A 21,518-nucleotide genomic window follows, 5' to 3' on the forward strand; every position below is an offset into this window, starting at 1 on the left:
TCTCCGGGTGACTGGTCCAAAGTCGCCCAGCTGGCTTTCATGCCTAAGGCGGGACTAGAACTCTGTCTCCGGGTGATTGGTCCAAAGTCGCCCAGTTGGCTTTCATGCCTAAGGCGGGACTAGAACTCTGTCTCCAGGTGATTGGTCCAAAGTCACCCATCTGGCTTTCATGCCTGAAGCGGGACTAGAACTCACAGCCTCCCACTTTCTGGCCTAATATAACCATAGCTACCATGGTATAAGAATAACATAGGTTGTCATCCCCCTCCTGTTGTTACCCCCCCCCCCCACTTGCCCTTTTGGAGCCTCAGGTCAGGGAGAGGATGCTTCTAGCAACAGGTACAGGAAGACCCTAAATGTACGAGCACAATTGAGCCAATATTTACATTGCTAAAAGTGAGAAATTTCTTAAGTGGGTTTTGCCCCATTTTACTTTCCTTGCCACTGTTAAGTGAATAATTTCAGTTGTTAAATGAGTGACATGGTTGTTAAGTGAATCTGGTTTCCCCATTGACTTATCCTGTCAGAAGGGAGTCGCATGACTCCGGGACACTGCAATTGTCATAAATGCGAGTCAGTTGTCAAGCAGCCAAATTTAAATCCCCTGTTACCCTGGGGATGCTGCATTGGTCATAAGTGTGAAAAATGATCATGTCACTTTTTTCAGTGCCATTGTTACTTTGACTGGTCATTAAGTGAACTGTTGTAAGTCTAGGATTACCTGTATTATCAAGCCTCAGTTAGCTGACAAACTCAAGAAGCTTTCACACCTGAAATCCCATTTTTTTTCTTTGCGTTTTACCTTCTTACTTTGGGGGGGGGGGGATTTGAGCCCTACAAGTAGATCTAATCTAAGAAACCAATGCCATGTAGGTCAGGAATGAGATGGGAGGTTTAGAAATAGGAAATAAATTAGATTTAGACTATCCAGCTTCTTTTAGCCTGAAGACTAAACCAGGAATGTTCTATTATCTAATCTTAACATAAAAGTACCAGTGTCTTGTCAAGCCTCAGGTGTGCCACAAAAGGCCTGATGCTGATGGATGAAACACCGGCACAGCGATGGTTGCAATTGTATTAACTTCCAGTACACAACATATTTTTTCTTTTTCTTTTTCATGTAGAAAAAAGCACCGAGAAAGACCTGATCGATCCCATCTTGGACATTGAAGACCTTGTTAAAAATGGAAACAAACACAGGTCCCTTCTTCTTAAACTCTGCCTCGCTTCCTTGGAGACATAGCTCAGCAACGGCAGGGCTTCGTATTAAGCTGAAATGACGAAAGGGAAACCAGATTTACCAACATAATTTACAGAGCCAAAGATAATTTGATGCTTTCTTTTGCTGAGATTGTGCAGAAAGCATTTTAAATCATTTGTTGATCCTGTGAATGCCCTGGGGTACCTGTCTTTTCCCCTGAAAACAAAAGCTTGATAGTACAAGCATTCAAGTTATTTTATGTGCCTTATTGTGATCATCCATAAAGCAAATTTTATAATGCTCATTATAGGTGACCTTGTGAGAGATTTCTCAGGAATCTGTTTTCTCCTCACGCTTATTTAACATCTATATGAAACTGGGGCAAGGTCATCTTTTGGCATAAGTTGTGTTTCATTGTAATGCCAATGTCACCTAACAATAGAAATAACACTTAGACTTATATAACACCCCATAGTGCTTTACTGCACTCTCTGGGTGGTTTACCTCATCGGCATATTGCCCCTAACAACCTGGGTCCTCATTTTACTGAGGTCGAAAGGATGGAAGGCTGGGTCAATCTTGAGCCGAACAGGATCGAACGCCAGACTGTGGGCAGAGTTTGCCTGCACTACGGCATTCTAACCAGTGATGGGCTTCAAAATTTTTAGCAAAGGGTTCCCTGCCCAGTTGCTGGATGGGTGTGGCCATGATGGGCGTGGCCTAGTCGGTCTCCTGCACCATGGTGGGGGAGGGGTGATTTTGCCTTCCCTGGGCTCCAGAGGCTTTCTTTGAGCCCCCGGGTGGGTGAAAATGGCCACCCTGGGCTCCGGAGGCTCTCCCACCATCTGACCAGGACTTATGAAAAACTTGAAGTCCAAAGAGCTTCCATTTTATGTGACCTCGCATTCCTACGCAACTGCCGAGATCAAAATTTAATCCCCATAAGCTTCCAGTTGAAATTCCACACCAACACAGCAGCCACCAAACGCATCCTAAAAAGAACAGAATTGGCCCTAATTAGAAACGAACTTCACACAAAAAGATTCCTCCTAGACCAAATCAACAAAGATCTCCTCACACTTCACCTCAGACTCAGCAACAAGATTCACCCCGCACTTTGGGACAAATCCAAACAACTCGCTGTCTGGAGAGCCGAAACACAGACCACCCTCAAGACAGACACACACACCAACAAACTCAGAAAACTACAACAACGCCAGAAACAAACTCCTCCCCCCTCACAGCCACACATGAAACAAACAGTGCACAACATCTCAGACAAGATCCTTACCGAAGCCGAAACCAATGTCCTTTCGAAAGGATTCAACTTTGCTGTCGCTCCCAAACACATTCCCACAGAAACCATTATATGCGGAGTTGAAACCAGCCTGACCAAAACCAACCCTGATGATGCTAACAGAATCAGACTCGAAATCACCAACATCCCCTGCACCAGCAAACCACCCAAAAGCAACTTATCAAAAGAAGAACAAACTGCACTGCTTAACCTGAATGAAAACACCAGCATAATAATCCTACCAGCAGACAAGGGCAACGCGACAGTGGTTATGAACATATCTGACTACCAAACCAAGTTAACCCACCTACTCCAAGACCCCACATACAAACCCCTAAACACAGACCCCACCACCTACCTAGAAAAAACCACCAGATCCAAAATAAAAGCCTCCCCCATCAGCGAAGAAATCCAGTAAAGAATCATACCCAGAGAGAAATCATCCAGATGCCCTAAGCTTTATGGTCTCCCCAAGATACACAAAGAAGGAACCCCACTTAGACTAATAGTCAGCTCCATAGGCTCACCTCTACAAAACCGAGCCAAATTTCTCGCCAAACAACTACAGCCCTATGCAGAATCCATCAACTCACACGTAAGAAACTCATTCCAGTTCATTGAGATCATAAAGAAACAAAACTTACAGCCCAGCGACCTACTAGTGAGCTTCGATGTCATATCCCTCTTCACCCAAGTGCCTATAAAAGAAGCCTTGACAGCCATCCAAAACAAATACAACCCCCCAAGCACATCCTAGATCTGACCAACCACTGCCTATCCAATACATACTTCACCTACAACAGACAAAAATACAAACAAATAGAAGGAGTACCCATGGGATCACCCCTCTCACCTGTCATCCATAAACCTCTACATGGAACACTTTGAAACACAAGCTCTAGAAAAATATGATCACAAACCCAAACTCTGGCTCAGATACATAGATGACACCTTCATAATCTGGTCACATAGGAAAGAAAAACTGAACAACTTCCTCACATATCTCAACAGCCTACACCCCAAAATACAATTCACCATGGAAACAGAAGCCAACTATCAACTTCCCTTCCTAGATGTCTTAGTATACACCATCTACCAGAAGAAAACACATACAAACCGCTATCTACACATACTCTCACACCACCACCCAGCACAGATCAATTCCGTAGCCAAGACACTCATCTCCAGAACAAAATGCTTAGCCGACGAACAACACCTAAAAACCGAACTACACACTCTCACTAATGTACTAACAGTCAGTGGATTCAAAAGAAAGAAGATTACCCACCTAATCCAAAAAGAAACCCCAACCAAAATCCAAGACAGAGAACAAGAGAACGGCAAAGCCCTCCTTCCATATATAAAAGGCACTACAGACAAAATCAGCGAGATCCTCCAAAAACACAACATTAAAACAGCATTCTGCACAAACAGAAAAATATCCACCATCCTAAGAAACCCTAAAGACAAAATCGAGTTAGAAAACCAAGGAGTGTACGAAATCCCTTGCACCGCCTTCCCCACCACATACATCGGACAAACCAACAGAAGAATAAGTGCACGTGTTGAAGAACATAAGAACTCAATCAAAAAAGAAGAACCGACCTCTTCCCTGGTCCAACACCTCAAAGCCACAGGACATGAGATTGACTTTAAAAATACCAGAACTATCGCCAAAACTGAACACTCCAACAACAGAATAATCAGGGAAGCCATAGAGATAGAAAAACGCCCACACAGCATGAATAAACGAGATGATACCTCCCGCCTACCAGCCATTTGGAAACCCGCCCTCATTAACAAACGAGTACCTAACATGAAGAAGGACACCAGACCCACACCCACGAGGGCCACACAAGATGCTATCACCACACTTCCACGTAGAAAGCAGACTCACACCTACACAGATGATGAGACACGACCACGGACCAAAAGCCGTACTGCAGCTGCATCACTACCCGCTTCAAACCCCTCCGACCCATACATGAAGCGAACGGACGCCCACCATGAAGATGTGGCACGACCACGAACGCGAAGCCAAACAACAGGATCACAGCTCACCAGCTCAAATCCCCCGGCAACTAAGACTAACCTGAGCACAACCAAGCCCCCACCTGAACAGAACACACCCCCAAACAATCAGAACACAGCCAAACCCCCAACCAATGAGAACACCCCCCCACCCAATCAGAACACAGCCAAGCCCCCACCCAATCAAGTCACACCCCCACTAGCAGTTAAAAGGGAGAAGCAGCTGCAAGCTCACATCACTCTGAGAAGCACAGAGCAGAAGACACAAGCCTGAAGATGATGAATGAGACTTCATCGAAACGTTGCCTAGATACTTCCAATCTTACGCGGGAGAAAACCCGAATAACCAAAGATCCACACACACATATATATATTCTTAACTGCCCATCTCAGAGAGGGACTGTGGGTGGTGTACAGTATAATCAAATTGACATTAAAATGTGAATTTAAGATTAAAACATTTTAAAATTATATAAAAATATTTTTATTTCGTATTGCTTCAGTACAAAATGTATGCCTTTGGCTCACCACGACAAGAATGAATGGGCACCGTCTAGCCAGTTTCAGGGTTGACAATGGGTTTTAAGGCCCTCAAAATTGGGAGATTTCTTTTCCCCGACCTTCGGCTCTTCCTGGGAGGATCGTTTCCCCGGTCAGACTTGAGGGGCCAGCGTGGGGCTTCTCCTGGCCTCACGACTTCTGCAAGAAAAGCAGATGGCAACCTGGATAGGAGAACCTTTGCAAGCGTTCGTGTTGGGCACCAGGTGCCTCTATGTATTCCTGGACCAAGCAGCCTTGTTCACATCGCAATGATTCATGCCTGAGTCATCTTATTTATTTTGCTGTAATGGACTCTGCATTGGATTCCCTTGAGGAGCTGCAGCCGATTCAGAATGTTGTGGTGTGGGCAGTTTGGGTCATTTCTCATTACTTCTGTACGACGATATTGCTCCCAATAGGATTCTGGTTGCTAACTACAAAGCCTTACATGGCATAACCTCTGATGATTTGTGGGACTGTCTTGTCTCCCATTTTCTTCGCTCGCCTCACCAACTTTAGCAGGAAAGGCATCCTCTGAGTCCATTAAACAGTGTCACCCTGTTAGGCCCTGGAGTTGTGCCTTCCCTGTGGTGTCACGTGCTTTATGCAACAACCATAATCAGGACGGTTCTGACCTGGTTAGCCTTTTTTTTAAGGCATTTAAGACCTGGCAGTTTTCGCAGGCATTTGGGCCATGTGATTGGGCAACTTTTGCTAGTTCAGTCTGGGTTACTATTCCTTACGAATTGGATTTGTTTGTGACCTTGGATATTATGATTTTTTTTAAAAAACATTTCTATCTGAGGGGACTTCGTTACTCTCTGAGCTTGGTTGCTTTCTTGCAGATGTTTCATTACCCAAACTGTGGTCCTCGGTGCTCGAAGGGAGGGAGGGGAGGTTACACTTGATGTTACCTATTTTGGGTAATGAAACATCTGCAAGAAACCAACCAAAGGACCTGAGCTACAAATGCTTTCCATTATTTTTATTTCTTCTACGCTGCCCAGAGTCACTTTGGGGCAATGGAATATTTTATAAATTAAACCAAGCCACCTGTGTCCCATTGGGTCATCCTTCCAGAGATATTTCTTTACCTAAACAGAGAAACAGAATGAGCAAGGATAAAAAAAAAGGAGTAGGAGTAGGAGCAGGAGTGACTCCCATCTTCTTGCTGGCTTGGCTGTACCAGACCTTCCTCTGGTCAGCCAATGTGGTAGGATTGATCTACCACGCTAGGACAGGACTTGTCTACTGTTGTGTCTACTGAACAGTAGCACAGTGATGCAACAACTTCAAAGGACCACAAATTTATCAATTAAAATCCCATGGGTGCCAGATTTTGGATGCATTCTGTAGGTTAACCCATTTGAGCTACCTTGGTTCAAAAATGGTTGCCCCATGGTGCACAATCTCACAGTTAAAGGTTACAGACTCAAGAGTTTTACTGGTATACTAGACAATCTGTGGGCCTTTGGTTATTGTTTCAGAGATATTTCTTATCAGATTGCTCAAATGCCTTCGTATGGCCAAACGTCTAATATACTGGAAAAGTTCTTAAAAATTCAGGAAGATTTTTCAGAGATGCCTTGGAAGTAGCTCTGACTGAACAGTCAAACATCAGGAGTTGACCAGGGGAGTTGTTTTATGACACTTTGTATTATGTCATAAAATGCGTTATGATTTTGATGTTATAAAATGTTTTATAAAATTTGCCTGATTTCAATTTCACGAGGGCCATAAGTCCCAATTTTAGGATGCATTCCGAAAGTTAATCTGTTTGAGGTACCTCAGTTATAAATGTTTTTCCTGTGATGCACCATTTCATTCAGTTAAAGGTTACAAACACCAAGAGTTTTAGAATTTTATAGGCAGATAAATAAACTCCCTTTTTGTAAATATGGCTTCATTATCTACAGTAAAAGATTTCATGAACTGTGTTCATAGTGAGAGATTTTAATATATTTTACATGTACATAAAAATATTTACTGGGTTCCATGCTTCCAATCTTCCTCTGTTGCAATATTTGTCAACTTTGGCCACTTTAAGATGTGTGGACTTCAACTCCCAGAGTTGAAGTCCACACATCTTAAAAGTCGCTAGAGTTGAGAAACACTGTCCTGACCCACCAATCTTCTCAGCCCCCTCCCCTCCCCCCAGTGCTTTCTCCCTGGTTTTGTGTCCCAGAATCTTTCCAGAGACTCAAGGCTTCATTATCCATAGTTTAGTTATCTTTGGTTGTAGGCTAAAATGGAACTCACAAATTACAAGTAACAATGTCATGTCAGTATGAAACAAAAACCCTGGAATAGCCCTGCAGTTGGAAAGTGGCAGTTATTTTGACTTAATAGCAACTAATGAATTTGTGGCCAAGCCACAAGTTGGATATCTTGGCTTATAGTGTTTTATCATCCATTAAAAAGATGGCAGGCAGTTCTGGATAAACACAACAAAGCTTTATTGAAAGCAATTTAACTCAGAGAAAGCATTGTGTAATTTTTTTAAAAAATTTTCTCTTTAAACAGAGTTTGCCCTTATTATCTTTCTCGGAGTCTGAAACAGCAAGCCGACATCATTTTTATGCCTTATAACTATCTGCTGGACTCAAAGGTATATGTTGTATATCTATTTATTTTTTAAAAAAGAACCAAACCTGGTTTGTATATTTTGGGAAATGCTCTTTGGCGTTTACAGATTCTGTGACAAAGATAACCGGAGGTAGATTTTTCAGTTGAAGTTGGTTACTAGGGAGCATTTGGGTTTGTATTCACTTGGTACAGAATCTTGATCAACTCTGACATTTGTGGTCACAGTGGAAATTACGGAGCTGACCCAAGTCGTCAAGGGCCTGGCACATGGATGATGTCCTTATGATCTGAGGGTCAAGGACATTATCCTTAAACCTTTGTCCATCTGTATTTTTGTCAGAAGCACCTACAAAGCTAATGGAGAAGTGAGTGTGTTTGAGCCCTACAGAGAAGTTGGACTTACCCATGTTTCCCCAAAAATAAAACCCTGTCATATATATTTTTTGCCACCACAAAGGCACCAGGTCTTATTTTCGAGGGATGTCATCCACTGACTAACCTCACTTGTTTTCTACCACAATTGCAACCAGAATTTCCATTGCTTAAGCAAGGCGGTTGTTAAGTGAGTGGTGTTCAATTTTATGACCTCTTTTTGCCCTGGTTGTTAGGTGAATCATGCATTTGTTAAGTGAACCCGGCTTCTTACCATACCATTGCCTTTGCTTGGTAGAAGTTGGCTGGCAAGGTTAGAAATGGCAATCACATGGCCCTCCAGGAAGGACTCCGCAGTCATTGTAAACCCATACCAGTTGCCATAGTGCTCTGTACTTGTAACATGTCTACTTCTGTCTTGAGTTTGCACCATGTTGGAGAAATCTACAACTGGTTTGTAAAATCTACTTGTTCTGTTTATAAAGATGTTAAACGAAGCATCAGCCACCTGTGTTTATTTTTCTGGCACTGAATTAACGCTGCAAAACTCTGAATACAACGTCAGTGGAGAAGCCAGATTCACTTAACAATCATGTGACTAACTCAACAACTGCAGTGATTCACTTAACAATCATGGCAAGAAAGGGTCTAAAATGAGAATAAACTCACTTAACAACCTTGGTCTTGCTTCGCAACAGAAATTTTGGGCTCAATTTTGGTCGTGAGTCGAGTGCTACCTGTATCGCAACTAATTGAGAGTATTGTGTTTTACTCTTTCATAGAGTCGAAGAGCTCATAACCTGGACTTAAAAGGGGCTGTAGTAATACTTGATGAAGCTCACAATGTGGTAAGTAAAGATACAATTGACTTGTTCTTAGGTTGTGCTCTTTGGAGAACATTTAGGTCTCTTTTTGCAGGAAAGTCTTATTTATATATATGTATGTAGGTAGGTAAGTATGTATGTATGCATGCATGCATGTATGTATGGTATTCAGCTTTGTTCGGGTATTTTCCCACGTCATTATAGTTGTGCTTTTAAAGTTGTAGCAACGTTTCGGCAGAATCTCATCTGCCATCATCAGGCTTCTGTATTGTGTTCGTTCTACAGAAGCCTGATGATGGCAGATGAGATTCTGCCAAAACGTTGCTACAACTTTAAAAGCACAACTATAATGACGTGGGAAAATACCCGAACAAAGCTGAATACCATACATGTAAGTACCCGCGAAAACTATATATATATATATATGAGGACAGTCATTAAACAAGTTCTTCAACAATAAATGATGGAAAGGACAAATCACCCAAAACATGCAGTAGACAATTTGTGTAATAATCATAAACTCTGTAAAACCAGCTCCTTGGCAGAAGCAGCATATTTTTTTCTAAATTTAATTTGGGGATATTTTACAATCTTACCACCTGCCCCCTCAGAATTCTCATACTGAGGTTATTTCCACTATTACTAAAGCTTAGGTGTGGAATGGGGGATATTATTATATTTTTCTCTCATTTCTTCAGGAAGCCTGCTGTTAAAGTGTTATTTCAAAGCAAATGAACAAGCCCAGTTGGATTTAAGCTGTTTCTGTTTAGAAGACTTTACAGAACGTAGTCCTTTACAGAACTTTGTCTTTATTTTATTACAAGGCTTACCAGTAGCTCCTTATTTATTAGGTTTCCTGGCTGCCAACTGCCCACAGATTCATGGCAGTTTATGACAAAGTTAAAACCTCCATGGCGCAGCATAAATATATGAATAATAAAATAGGCGGAATAAGTCTAGAACCACATCAGCACCGTAAAATTGAAACATCTATGGTTAAGGACAAGCCAAGGGTAACCCAGTGGGATCAAAACAGGATTAAATTATAATCAACAGCACAATACCCGTCACAGACAGTGGCATAAAAGAGAACCACAAATTAGAAATCAACCAGTAGAAGCAGGTGTTTGGTGTCTACCCACCAAAGACATTGCAGATGTCAGCGTTCCAACCAACAAACTCCAACCCAATAAACTCTGAGACAGGCATTTCCTCAAAGTTCCGTTTTATGAGAGTAGTCATATTGGCACATCTGGGAAAACCCAAATCTGCGAGTTCCAGGTTTTCCCTTCCTCAAGAGAAATTCAAAGATCCATTCCTTGCACCCATCAGTCCATCACATGGCCCAGGGGTCATCAAACTTGACAGCTTTAAGACTTGTGGACTTCAACTCGCAGAATTCTCCTCCAGTCATGTTAACTCAGGAATTCTGGGAGTTGAAGTCCTCAAGTCTTAAACTTGCCAACTTTGAAGACCCTTGGCCCCATCAAACGTTGTCCCAGCCAGAGACCTTCCTTCAGAGACTCCTCTCCAGGTGCAGAGTAACTTGTCCTTGACTTCTAAGAAAGAATGTTGTTGAGTCTAATCTTCTACTCACTAAAAAAATCCCCCCTCCCAAATTCCCAGGCATTAAATGTGGCAGCCTCGAAGCGTCCAAGTAAAATATGGCTTCCAAGGCTGACAGCAGAACAATTCAGTGACAATATTGTTCCAGTTATGCGCAGTGGGCAAGATCTTCTTATGGAAGACATCCCCCACTGAGCTGGCCACAAGGACCCAGGGTTGCAGCTAAAGTTGTTGGAACTGCCACAAAAATGGACGCTCCTTCCTTTTTGAAATGACTTGCTCTCTGTGGATCCATCATTTGACGGATGGCTATCCCGTCGGGCGCACAAGGAACCAGAAGGACACACGAAGAGAACTACAGGCAGCCCCCACCCCCCACCATACGATGGCAATGAGCCCAAAATTTCCTTTGCTAAGCAACAGAGGAGTTAAGTGGGTTTTGCCCCATTTTACGGCCTTTCTCACCATAGTCATAAAGTCAATCAACACAATTGTAAAGTTAGCAACACGGTGGTTAAGTGAATCTGGTGTGTCAACTCGTAAAGCATTCCTGGCTTGCTCCCGAGTTGCCAACGTGTTGCTTCTAATAAATAATTGGATTTCTTTTGAAACTTGGCTTGAGGCTCTTGAATTAATTAGGGCATCCGTCGGAACCCCTGACATCTGGCTTCCCCATTGACTTTGCTCGTCAGAAGGTCACTAAAGGGGATCATGGGACCTTGGGACACTGCAACCGTCATAAATATGAGCCGGTTGCCAAGCTTCCAAAGTGCGATCACATGACCCTAGGAATGCTAGAACGGTCATAAGCGCGAAAAACTGTCACCAGTCGTTTTTTTCAGCGCCGTTGTAACTTTGAATGGTCACTAAATGAACTGTTGTAAGGCAAGGACTCCCTGTGCCCTTTGTGGGTTCTGTCGTGACTTTAACAGGTGGTAAATCAAGGATTACCTGCCTCCTCCTCTGGGGAGCATTTCCTCTTTTCGTATCGCCTGCTTGAAGGTCTTCCCTTCCCAAATCATTGTTTAAAACAAGCCGATAATAAACTCCCCGCTCAAATATTCTGATCTAAGGAATGGTTCCCTTTTACACCACTGTTGAGTCTCGCTTGGCTGTTTGCTATCCAATGAAAAAATCCGAAGTGTAAATGATTAATTTGAAAGGAGAGCGGGTCTTTATGATATCCCTGCTGAGAAATAACCTAGTTTGTTATCCAGTGATAATTATAAGAATACATTTCGAATTAAAACGTGGAGAGGTTGCTTTTGAATTTAGGGTGATTGGCATTCTTTTGAAAACTGGGAAACCACGTTCAATCTGCAGTAGGTACCTTTCCTTACACGCAGTTATATATGTGGTCTCCTTGAGAGGCACACATATATTGTATTTAAATGCCATGTTTTTTCTCAAACTTTCACCCTTACTATCATAAAGAGACAAAGATTCCTCGATGTAGGACCACAATTGAACCCCAAATCCGCATTGCTAAGCAAGACATTTGTTAAGTGAAATTTTGCCCCATTTTATGGCCTTTCTTGCCACAGTTGTTAAGTGAATCAGTGCAGTTGTTTTAGGTTAGTAACACAGCTTTGAAGTGAATCTGCCTTCCCTGTTGATTTTGCTTGTCGCAAGGTCACAAAACCTGATCACATGATCCCGGGACACTGCAACCATCATAAATATGAACCGGTTGCCAAGCTGAATTTTGATCACATGACCCTGGGGCTACTGCAACGGTAGTAAGTGTGAAAATGGCCATGATTCCGTTTTTACAGTGCTGTTGTGTTTTCAAGCAGTCATGAAATGAACTGTTGTAAGCTGAGGAATCTATATACTGTATATAAAAGCGAAATGCTACTCACGCAATCATCACAAAATCTCCAGAACTGTAAAGCCTACAAACTTGAAATTTGGCACATATGTTCCTCTTGGCTTCTAGGTGTTCACTAAGAAAAGATTTTTCGAAATGACCATTCAGAGCATTTTAGAATATTTCCTATATTATTATTAACACGCTCTGATGCTAAGGAGTTCGACTCCCCCTCCCCACCTGAAAAGAAATCTCTTCCAAATGCAAAACACAAGCAGAGGAGAGGAGTTTCGGTTTCAGTTTCACAGCAGCAACCAACTTTAGTACAGAACAGTTGAGCTAAGCCACGCCCTGTCTCCTTGCTCACACAGCAAATACTGTTTCAGTTTCCAAACAGCCCTCAACTCTCTCACACACTGACAGGACGCTAGCCAGATGAATGCCGATAGATGCTGCTAGGCAGAGGCAGAATATTTTTCCCTTTATTTTCCTCCCCCAAAAATAAGCCCGACCACAGAGTTTCATAGTGAAGCACGGGTATCGAGCTAGTAGCTATATATATATATATATAGCAGGGGTGTCCAACCTTGGCAACTTTAAGGCTTAAGGAACTTCAAGTCCCCAAATCCTCCAGCCATGGCTTTGGGGAATTGAAGTTCACAATTCTTAAAGTTGCCAAGGTTGGACCCCCTTGTTATGTAGCAGGGGTGTTAAACTCACGGCGCATGGGCTAGATCAGGGGTCCCCAACCACCGGTCCATGGACCGGTACCAGTCCGTGGAACAAATCCTACCGGGCCACTGGTTTGCTGGGCGCCGCCATCTTGTTTTGATGAAAAAGTGCTTCCGGTGAGCTTTTCTGGGTAGAAAGCCATTTCTACCCGGAAAAGCTCACTGGAAGCGCTGGGCGCCGCCATCTTGTTTTGATGAAAAAGTGCTTCCGGTGAGCTTTTCTGGGTAGAAAGCCATTTCTACCCGGAAAAGCTCACTGGAAGCGCTTGACGCCGCCATCTTGTTTTGATGAAAAAGTGCTTCCGGTGAGCTTTTCTGGGTAGAAAGCCATTTCTACCCGGAAAAGCTCACTGAAGCGCTTGGCGCCGCCATCTTGTTTTGATGAAAAAGTGCTTCCGGTGAGCTTTTCTGGGTAGAAAGCCATTTCTACCCGGAAAAGCTCACTGGAAGCGCTTACGCCGCCATCTTGTTTTGATGAAAAGTGCTTCGGTGAGCTTTTCTGGGTAGAAAGCCATTTCTACCCGGAAAGCTCACTGAAGCTGCATGCCGCCATCTTGTTTTGATGAAAAAGTGCTTCCGGTGAGCTCACCGGAAGCACTTTTTCATCAAAACAAGATGGCGGCGCCCAGCTGATGCCGGTACCGGGCCGCGGCATAAAAAAGGTTGGGGACCACTGGGCTAGATGCGTCACGAGTTGGCCACTCCCATGCCCGGTTTAGCGAAGGGGAAAAAAGTCATACGTCACGTGATGCCGTGAGTTTTAACACCCCTGTTATATAGGATTAAAGGACTGACAGCTTCACTGGGGGAAAGAATTTGGTATTAATATTTAACTCTTGTTTCAGAACAATAAGCTATCGCCCTCTACTACCACAAAGAGACACCGTCCTTATTGTCTCTTTTACGTACTGCGCTAACCCTCTTTTATTTTGTTGTGTGAGGGGGGCATATAGCTTTCCAATTTTAGGATATTCCAGTGCCTTATTATATTGCTTTTTAATATGAACAATAATATTGGCAAATTATGTCCAATGTTAACTTTCTCATTGATTGAAAGTTCTTTTTCTTTTTGTGACAGAGTTCACACCATTTATGTTTCTTGCCATTAACTTGATTTCTTCTTCCATTTTTACTTGTAAATAGGTTTTGCCTAGTTCTGGTCGTCCTTATCTCTCTCGCTTCTTCTGCTTTTTTTTTTTTCCTTCTCTTATGGCCATTGCTTCCCAATCTCTTCCCTCTTCTTTTTGTCGAACATGTTTCACTCCGACCACTTCTTCCTGGTGTCTTTCCTCTCGTGGTCCCAAATAGTGATGTAAAATTGCTCCACCTTCTCTACTGAGTCCAGTCTGTGTCTCTGTTCCTGCCAAGTTACCAGTATCTGGTATCAGCCATCTAAAATTTACCGCCATTTTAATAAAATGTTTTGTCGAAAACTGACATTCCCTTCTTAAATCTCTAACTCTTCTCGGCATTTGCTTTAGAGCAGGGGTGTCCAACCTTGGCAACTTTAAGACTTGTGGACTTCAACTCCCAGAGTTCCTCAGCCAGCAAAGCTGGCTGAGGAACTCTGGGAGTTGAAGTCCACAAGTCTTAAAGTTGCCAAGGTTGGACACCCCTGCTGTAGGCTGTCCTGGGTCCCAGGCTTGGTTGAGCCTTTGCTGGATGATGATGTAATGAAAGGGCTTTGGGCAATTCCTATTATGGCTCTACCTGGAGTCGATCTTCGTTATGTAAAATAGACTGACCCAGGCCAGATTAATGGTCCATTAGTAAGGGGGGGTGGGAGTTGCCAAGGTTGGAGACCCCTGCTTTAGAGCCCCTATTTCTTTCCCTTTGTACTTAAGAGACAACCGCCCTTAAGTCTTTTTAATTTGAAGCAAGATGGAGAATATTGAGGACTCTCCGAAGTTATTTTAGAGTTTTCCTGAAGCAATACAGCAAAAATATAACACTTCTCCCTTGGGGGGGGGAAAAAATTGTGCAACAGCATATGCCTTGTCCTGAAGCATCTGGTGTTGATTGACAACAGCAGTCAGAACGGAGGATAGGAGGATTTGCATCCTGCTTGAAGCAGCCCAATAAGCATATTTAAAAAAGGATAATTTTCTTCTTATTGACTCTATGGATGCCGCTGTCTTTGCAGCGCAAGAATCGCCCTTGCACAAACATGCGAAGTAGCTGTGAGTTGACGAAATGGACGTTCTTTTCATTGTTTTTTTTTCCAGGAGCAATTGTGTGAAGAATTGACCTCTTTTGACCTGACTCCCTATGACTTAGCTTCAGCCGTTGATGCCATCAACATCGTCTTAGAAGACCAAGCCCAAAAAATTGAACGGAATGAATTTAACGCCGAATTCAATATGGAATATGTCAATTCAGGTAGGATTGCCTCCGCGGGCGGGAACCTACCAACGGACTGGGCCACCGAAGAGCGGAGGGCATTGTTTTACAGTACAGCTTAGTCCTCCTCAATACACGTCATTTGCCACGAGGGTTGTAAAATGTGTCAATCACGTAACCCAATCTGATTTTACAAAGTTTTTTTTGTGGTGGTCATTAAGCAAGCACCGCAGTTTGAAGTGTCAATACAGGAAAATATTTGTAGCTCGGGGCAGGGGTGGGATTCAGATTTTTTTAACAACTGGTTCTGTGGGCGTGGCTAGGTGGATGTGGCCATGTGACGGGGTGAGCATGACCTTTTTTTGCAGCAACCCCCGCCCCCGGTTTTTGGGCCTCCTGGGCCTTGGAAGCCTCCTGGGGGGGGGGATGTTTTTGCTCCCAGGAAGCTTCCCTGAGGCCCAAGAAGGCAAAAAATGGAGCCTGGGGGGGGGGCGCGCGAAGCACCGGCCCTCTCTCTCCGCACCCCTTTTTGCCTCCTGGGCCTCAGGGAAGCCCCCTGGGCGAAGCAGTAAGACAGCAAGGGGGATCCCGGCACAGCTGATCGTCGGATCAGCTGATCGTCGGCAGGAGGGGAAAACCTTAAGGAGGGACTGGACGGGGAGAATGCAGTCAGCGGTGTCGCTCCTGCGCGATAAGGACTGTCTGGGTGGGGAGAGGAGGGGTGGGCTGAGAGGGGAGGGGCCAGCAAGGGGCACAATTTCCCGGTTCTCCAAATTGCACAGAATCAGAACAACCGGTTCCATAGAACCGGTTCCAAACCGGTAGAATCCCACCCCTGGCTCAGGGTTGAAATGAGGGCTCCTCGGTGCTCTCCAAGCTTCCTTTATTTTTCTTGCAGACGTTTCATTACCCAATTAAGTAACATCATCGGTGCTAGCTGTAAGGGGGATCCATTATAAGTAGTCCTCGACTTACACAACAGTTCATTTAGTGACCGTTCAAAGTTACAATGGCACTGAAAAAGGGGACTTATGACCAGTTTTCACACTTAGCACAATTGTAGCATCCCCATGGTTATAGGATCCAAATTTAGACGCTTGGCAGCTGACTCATATTTATGACGGTTGCAGTGTTCCGAGGCCACGTGATCCCCTTTTGCGACCTTCTGACAAAGCAACGTCAATGGGGAAGCCAGATTCACTCAACAACAGTTTGATTCATTTAACAACTACAATGATTCGCTTAACAATTACGACAAGAAAGGACCAAAAAATGGGGCAAACTCGCTTAAACGTCTCACTTAGCAACAGAAAGCTTGGGCTCAGTTGTGGTCATAAGTTGAGGACTACCTGTATTTGCTACGGGTGGCGGTTTTGCCAAAAACCAGAAGCAAGTGCCGGTTTTCAGCCAAACTGCTGTAAAATGTGACCAGTGGTAAGTCGAAGGCTACCAGTAAACATACTTTCCCTTGTGTTGAAAGGATAACTGAAGACAATTTAAGCCTCCAAATAGCTACAGATAGTAGAGAGAGAGAAAAATTAAACTGATCCCAAACACTTTTAAGGCTTTCAAAATCTACAAAATGTTGACCCTAGCCAGGAAAAAGAAGCAGTGGCATTTTGTAGTCAGAGAAGCCAATCCCAGTTAGCACTCAAGTAGTTCTATTTTAGGCTAACTGAAGTTTCATCAGTCATCAAAGATAACAAAAATACATTGCAGTGTTTTGTTTTTTTCCCTCTCTCCTGGATTTACCCTTGACTTTTAAATATAGGATTCCGAGATGACTTCGAAAGAAATCTTCTACCCACTGTCTCTTTTGTGTATGCACGGTTGAAAGAAATATCCTTCTGGGTTCAGTTCCAAGGGTGGGGGAAGAAAGACACTGGAAACATGGTGACTGCAGGGAAAGATGGTTTATTGATGAACAGGATGGGTTCCTGGGCAGAAAAAAAGGGCAGAGATGCCCTCTGTTGGGATTTGAGTGTGAGCTTGTATTCTGATTGGTTGTCAGACTCCCATGGGGCCAGGCAGGGACAACACTGTAGGCCAGGGGTGTCCAACCTTGGCAACTTTAAGACTTGTGGACTTCAACTCCCAGAGTTCCTCAGCCAGCTTTGCTGGCTGAGGAACTCTGGGAGTTGAAGTCCACAAGTCTTAAAGTTGCCAAGGTTGGACACCCCTGCTGTAGGCTGTCCTGGGTCCCAGGCTTGGTTGAGCCTTTGCTGGATGATGATGTAATGAAAGGGCTTTGGGCAATTCCTATTATGGCTCTACCTGGAGTCGATCTTCGTGCATAAGCACAAGGGGCGTGCATAAGCGCAAGGGGGCGTGCATAAGCGCAAGGGACGTGCATAAGCGCACCAACGTGCCTACCGTCCCTGTCCTATTGTTTCTCTTATTCTTTTATTTTTCTTATATGTACCCATTTCATGTATTCACAACTATGTATACACTTATACTTATTATCTTGTAAACAATTGGCAAACCAAATAAATAAATAAATAAATATGTAAAATAGACTGACCCAGGCCAGATTAATGGTCCATTAGTAAGGCGGGGGGGACTGAGTTTCTGCCTCTTTGAGTTTCTACTTTTCTTTTTAGGGGAGATAGTCTGCCTTTTTAGTATATCCTAAAACACAGTATTTCATTTCCCTAGGAGAGGGGTGGGCTTCCAACAGCACAATTACCGCTTCTTTGGTGGAGGATATTTGGCAATAGGGGTGCTAAAACTGTAATTCTGGGCCAGTTTGGGGCACAGGGATTTGAAGGGATTTCTATTTTTTTTGTCAAAAGGTCTAGTTTCTTTCTCCTACCCCCCCCTCCCAGTCTCAAGGAGTAATCGAACTCTGCATGGTTTCATAAACATAAGAGACAGTTGTTAGCGTTCTGCAGTGGGCACAGCCTATCTCAGTGGGATTGTGTGGCATGGCCGTTTTGAAGTGGCTTGCAAGATTCCCATCAAGGTTCTTGAGCAACCGCCTTCTGGTCTTCCCATTTTTTTCACCCACCGCAGAAGTCTGAAATAAATCTCTTAATAATAGGTGCAGATATATGACGTGAATATTTATCTTTACGTGAATATATGGAATGGTAGAAAAAACGTGGCATCTGTAAGTCTAAACTGAAGGGGATCTCCTTTTCTTTAACAGGACTGAACATGGAACTGGAAGATATAGCAAAAATAAAGCGTAAGTACCATTTTCCTCGTGAGTTTTCAAACAGAATGAAGAATAGCTTTTATCCATGGGCCATCAGACTTTTAAATGCAACATAACACCACAATCAGGCTTAATGTGATACTTACAGTGCCAGTGTATATACCGGTGTAATTATGTATGTATGTATGTATGTATGTATGTATGTATGTATGTGTTGTAGTTCGCTGGCAGCAGGTGAGGATGGCTGAGGTCTCGGAGAGCAAGGACTCAGGTGAGGGGCCTGCGTGTGATGCAGGGATGGGGCCAGGACCATCAGGGAGTAGAATGCTGCCTTCAGAGATCGTGGAGGCTGGCAGCAGTGAGGAAGAGGTCCCCGAGGAGCCTGTGCCCAGTGCATGTGCGCGCAGGGCTGCTCGAAGGGAAGAGCAGCTGCAGCAGCACGGGCGACTCGGGAGTAAGGCCCCCTCCCTGAGAAGATAAAACCCAGCTGAGAAACTGCAGTTTCTTTGCAGAAGGCAAAGAAGTTTGAGCCTGGTGGACATTAGGAATATCTGAATTGGTGTTTGGAGACCCTTGGATTTGTTGTTTAGGAACTTTATCTGTTGTTCTTGGAAGCCTTGCAAAACCTTGGCAAGGCTCTTTCTTGTCGGAGCTAATTAGTTGGAAACAGCCTTTTATCTGTGAAGAAACAGGATTCGTAAATGAAACATGAAAAGGTTGTGCTGTTACCTTTGTCTTTTGTTTACTCTCTTGGAACCAGGTTTGGGTCAGAACCGTATGTATATATGTATGTATATATGTATATGTATGGGGAAATGTGTGCTAATTTATTACTTATTTGGGGTTAGAGATTTCTTTTTTATTTATTGATATATTGAGATGTATTCTGTGTTCTTGGGTGGGCTGTACCAAGAGAGGCTCATTCAGTTTCATTGTACACATGTTGTGCATTGACAATAAAGGTTTGAACTGAACTGAAGCTTAGCCAAAATAATCCTATACAGGTAGTTCTTGCTTGACATCCATTGATTCAGCAACTGTTCAAAGATACGACAATACTAAACAAGGGGGACTTATGACAGATCCTCGTAGTTATGGCTGTTGCAGCGTTCCCTGGGTTGTGTGATTGTGACTCGGGCACAGTTGTGACATCAGATTGTCCTGCAGTCATGGAATCATCACTTGGCGTCCTCATTTTGCTAAGTGAATCACTGCCGTTGTTAAATCAGTAACAGTTGTTAAGTGAACCTGACGTCGCTTGTTAGAAGGTTGCAAAAGGGGACACTGCAACGGTCATAAATGTGAGTCAGATGTCAAACATCCGAATTTAAAACACATGGCCATGGGGATGCTACAACTATGAACCATGGTCATAAGTCACTGATTTCAGTGCCATTGTAACTTCAAATGATCACTAAGCGGACTGTTGTAAGTCGAGGACTACCCGTAGATGCAACAGCCTCACTGGATTAAGCAGATGGGACACCTGAGTCGACAGGGGAGCAGAGGGTGTCCGCTTGGCCTGAGGGGAAAGAGAAAGGGCATCCGCCCCTTCCCAGCCAGGTGAGCATCCATCAGTAACCACATTCAATTTTTACCCCCTGTTTCTCTATGCGCCTCATAAAGGGATTCTCCTGCAGCTAGAAAGCGCTATTGACGATGTAGAACTCTCAAGTACAGGTGGATTTACGGAAGATGGAAGGTATGTTTCCTTTTTTTAAAAAGAAAAGAAAATCTCTTCCAACTTGGTGTTACTGTAACCTTTATTTTTGCATGCTTCTCTTTTGGCTGAGTTACTTACTTACTTACTTACTTGTTCCAACTTACTTGTTCTTACTTACTTGTTCTTACTTGTTACTTACTTGTTCCAACCATAATTGGGACCGGAAAATTCCTCCTTAAGCAAGGCGTTCCAAGATCCCCACCTTGATTGTACGACCTTTTTTTTTTTTGCTGCGGTCGTTAAGTGTGTCACTACGGTCGTTAAGCAAGACATCACGTGCAACCTTCCCTGCCAGCTTCCCTGCAGCTCCACTCACTCGAGAAAGAAGAAAAGCACTGGGCGCGCTGCTGGTGTGCGGGGAGCTGCGCGTGTACACTGGCCCGCCTCTCGTGCGGCCTGGTTCCAAATAGGCCATGGCCCGGTTGTGGACCCCAGATCTAGAGTTTGAGGTGGAGCCCTGCAGTCGCACTGAGGGGAGGATGCTGTTCTGACCTAGGCTTCCCCAAAAAGCTCTAAGCAGACTCTCTGTCCCAGCAAAACCCCTTTTATTAAATGAAGGTGAGTTTCACACATTCACTTTCAGCCAAAGGCCTGGCAAACAGTCTTTCAAAGGGTGTAATTATTAGGATCACAGATCTTATCTAGCCTGGAGAGCTACCAAGTAAATATTTCCAAACGCAGTGCTGACAAGGAAGGACTCGGCACAGAGTCTTTGAGATGCACAGACAGATCTTCACACTGCTGCAACGCATGAATTGTTTCCTGAAAAAGCCCCCTCCCCTTTTGCTCCCCTTTTAATCCCTATGGAAAGGGGTCATCCACCGTCTACCTGAGGCCTTACTCCCACGTCGACCCTTAGTTTGTAATTGTTCTTTTCTTTTGGCAGCTCTGCGCATGAACAGGCTGGGAACCAGCTCCAGCTGCTCCCCTGCCTCACTGCTGTCTGACTCCGAAGGCAGCTGATAACTGCCGGACTGCCCTGGCCCCATCTCTATATCTGATGCAGAGCCCTTGCCCGAGCCTTCCTCAGGGCTGGCCCATGCTTCTGCCCAACCTCCTCACTGTCCGACTCTCCTGCCAGCTCTGCTAGCCGCTGGCGGGCCACAACAGATATTCTGCCCCATAGTACTGCTTACCTTTGATGCTAAGAGCTAAGAGAAAACGGAGAACTCGGGGTGAAGAACAACCACAATACCACAAAGAGCTAAGAGCAATATAAAGCAGAAGCAGACCCCTTCCCAGCTCACATATGCCGGGCTGAAGACCAGATGCAGTTCTGAGCGGGTCCAGGCGGTGGGTCTCAAGTGGCACCCATTCCTCTTTTGGGGAGCTCCTGT

At 44.1% G+C, this 21,518-nt stretch overlaps 1 protein-coding gene across 5 annotated transcripts in view; it reads left to right on the plus strand.

The window, feature by feature from the left end:
- RTEL1 (regulator of telomere elongation helicase 1) overlaps positions 1-21,518 on the plus strand; it is a 151,415-nt gene that overhangs the window by 16,927 nt on the left and 112,970 nt on the right. For all 5 annotated transcript variants that reach the window (XM_087962324.1, XM_087962327.1, XM_087962326.1 and 2 more), the window contains exons 7-12: positions 1,125-1,200; positions 7,593-7,677; positions 8,810-8,875; positions 15,184-15,337; positions 18,450-18,488; positions 20,085-20,160. In XM_087962324.1, coding sequence (XP_087818450.1) covers positions 1,125-1,200; positions 7,593-7,677; positions 8,810-8,875; positions 15,184-15,337; positions 18,450-18,488; positions 20,085-20,160 — 496 coding nt within the window. The remainder of the gene's footprint in view (positions 1-1,124; positions 1,201-7,592; positions 7,678-8,809; positions 8,876-15,183; positions 15,338-18,449; positions 18,489-20,084; positions 20,161-21,518) is intronic.

The sequence above is a fragment of the Notechis scutatus genome, chromosome 3 (assembly GCF_049901735.1).
Source record: "Notechis scutatus isolate UNSWTSFEM ecotype Mainland chromosome 3, rNotScu1.2, whole genome shotgun sequence".
Classification (NCBI taxonomy): Eukaryota; Metazoa; Chordata; class Lepidosauria; order Squamata; family Elapidae; genus Notechis; species Notechis scutatus.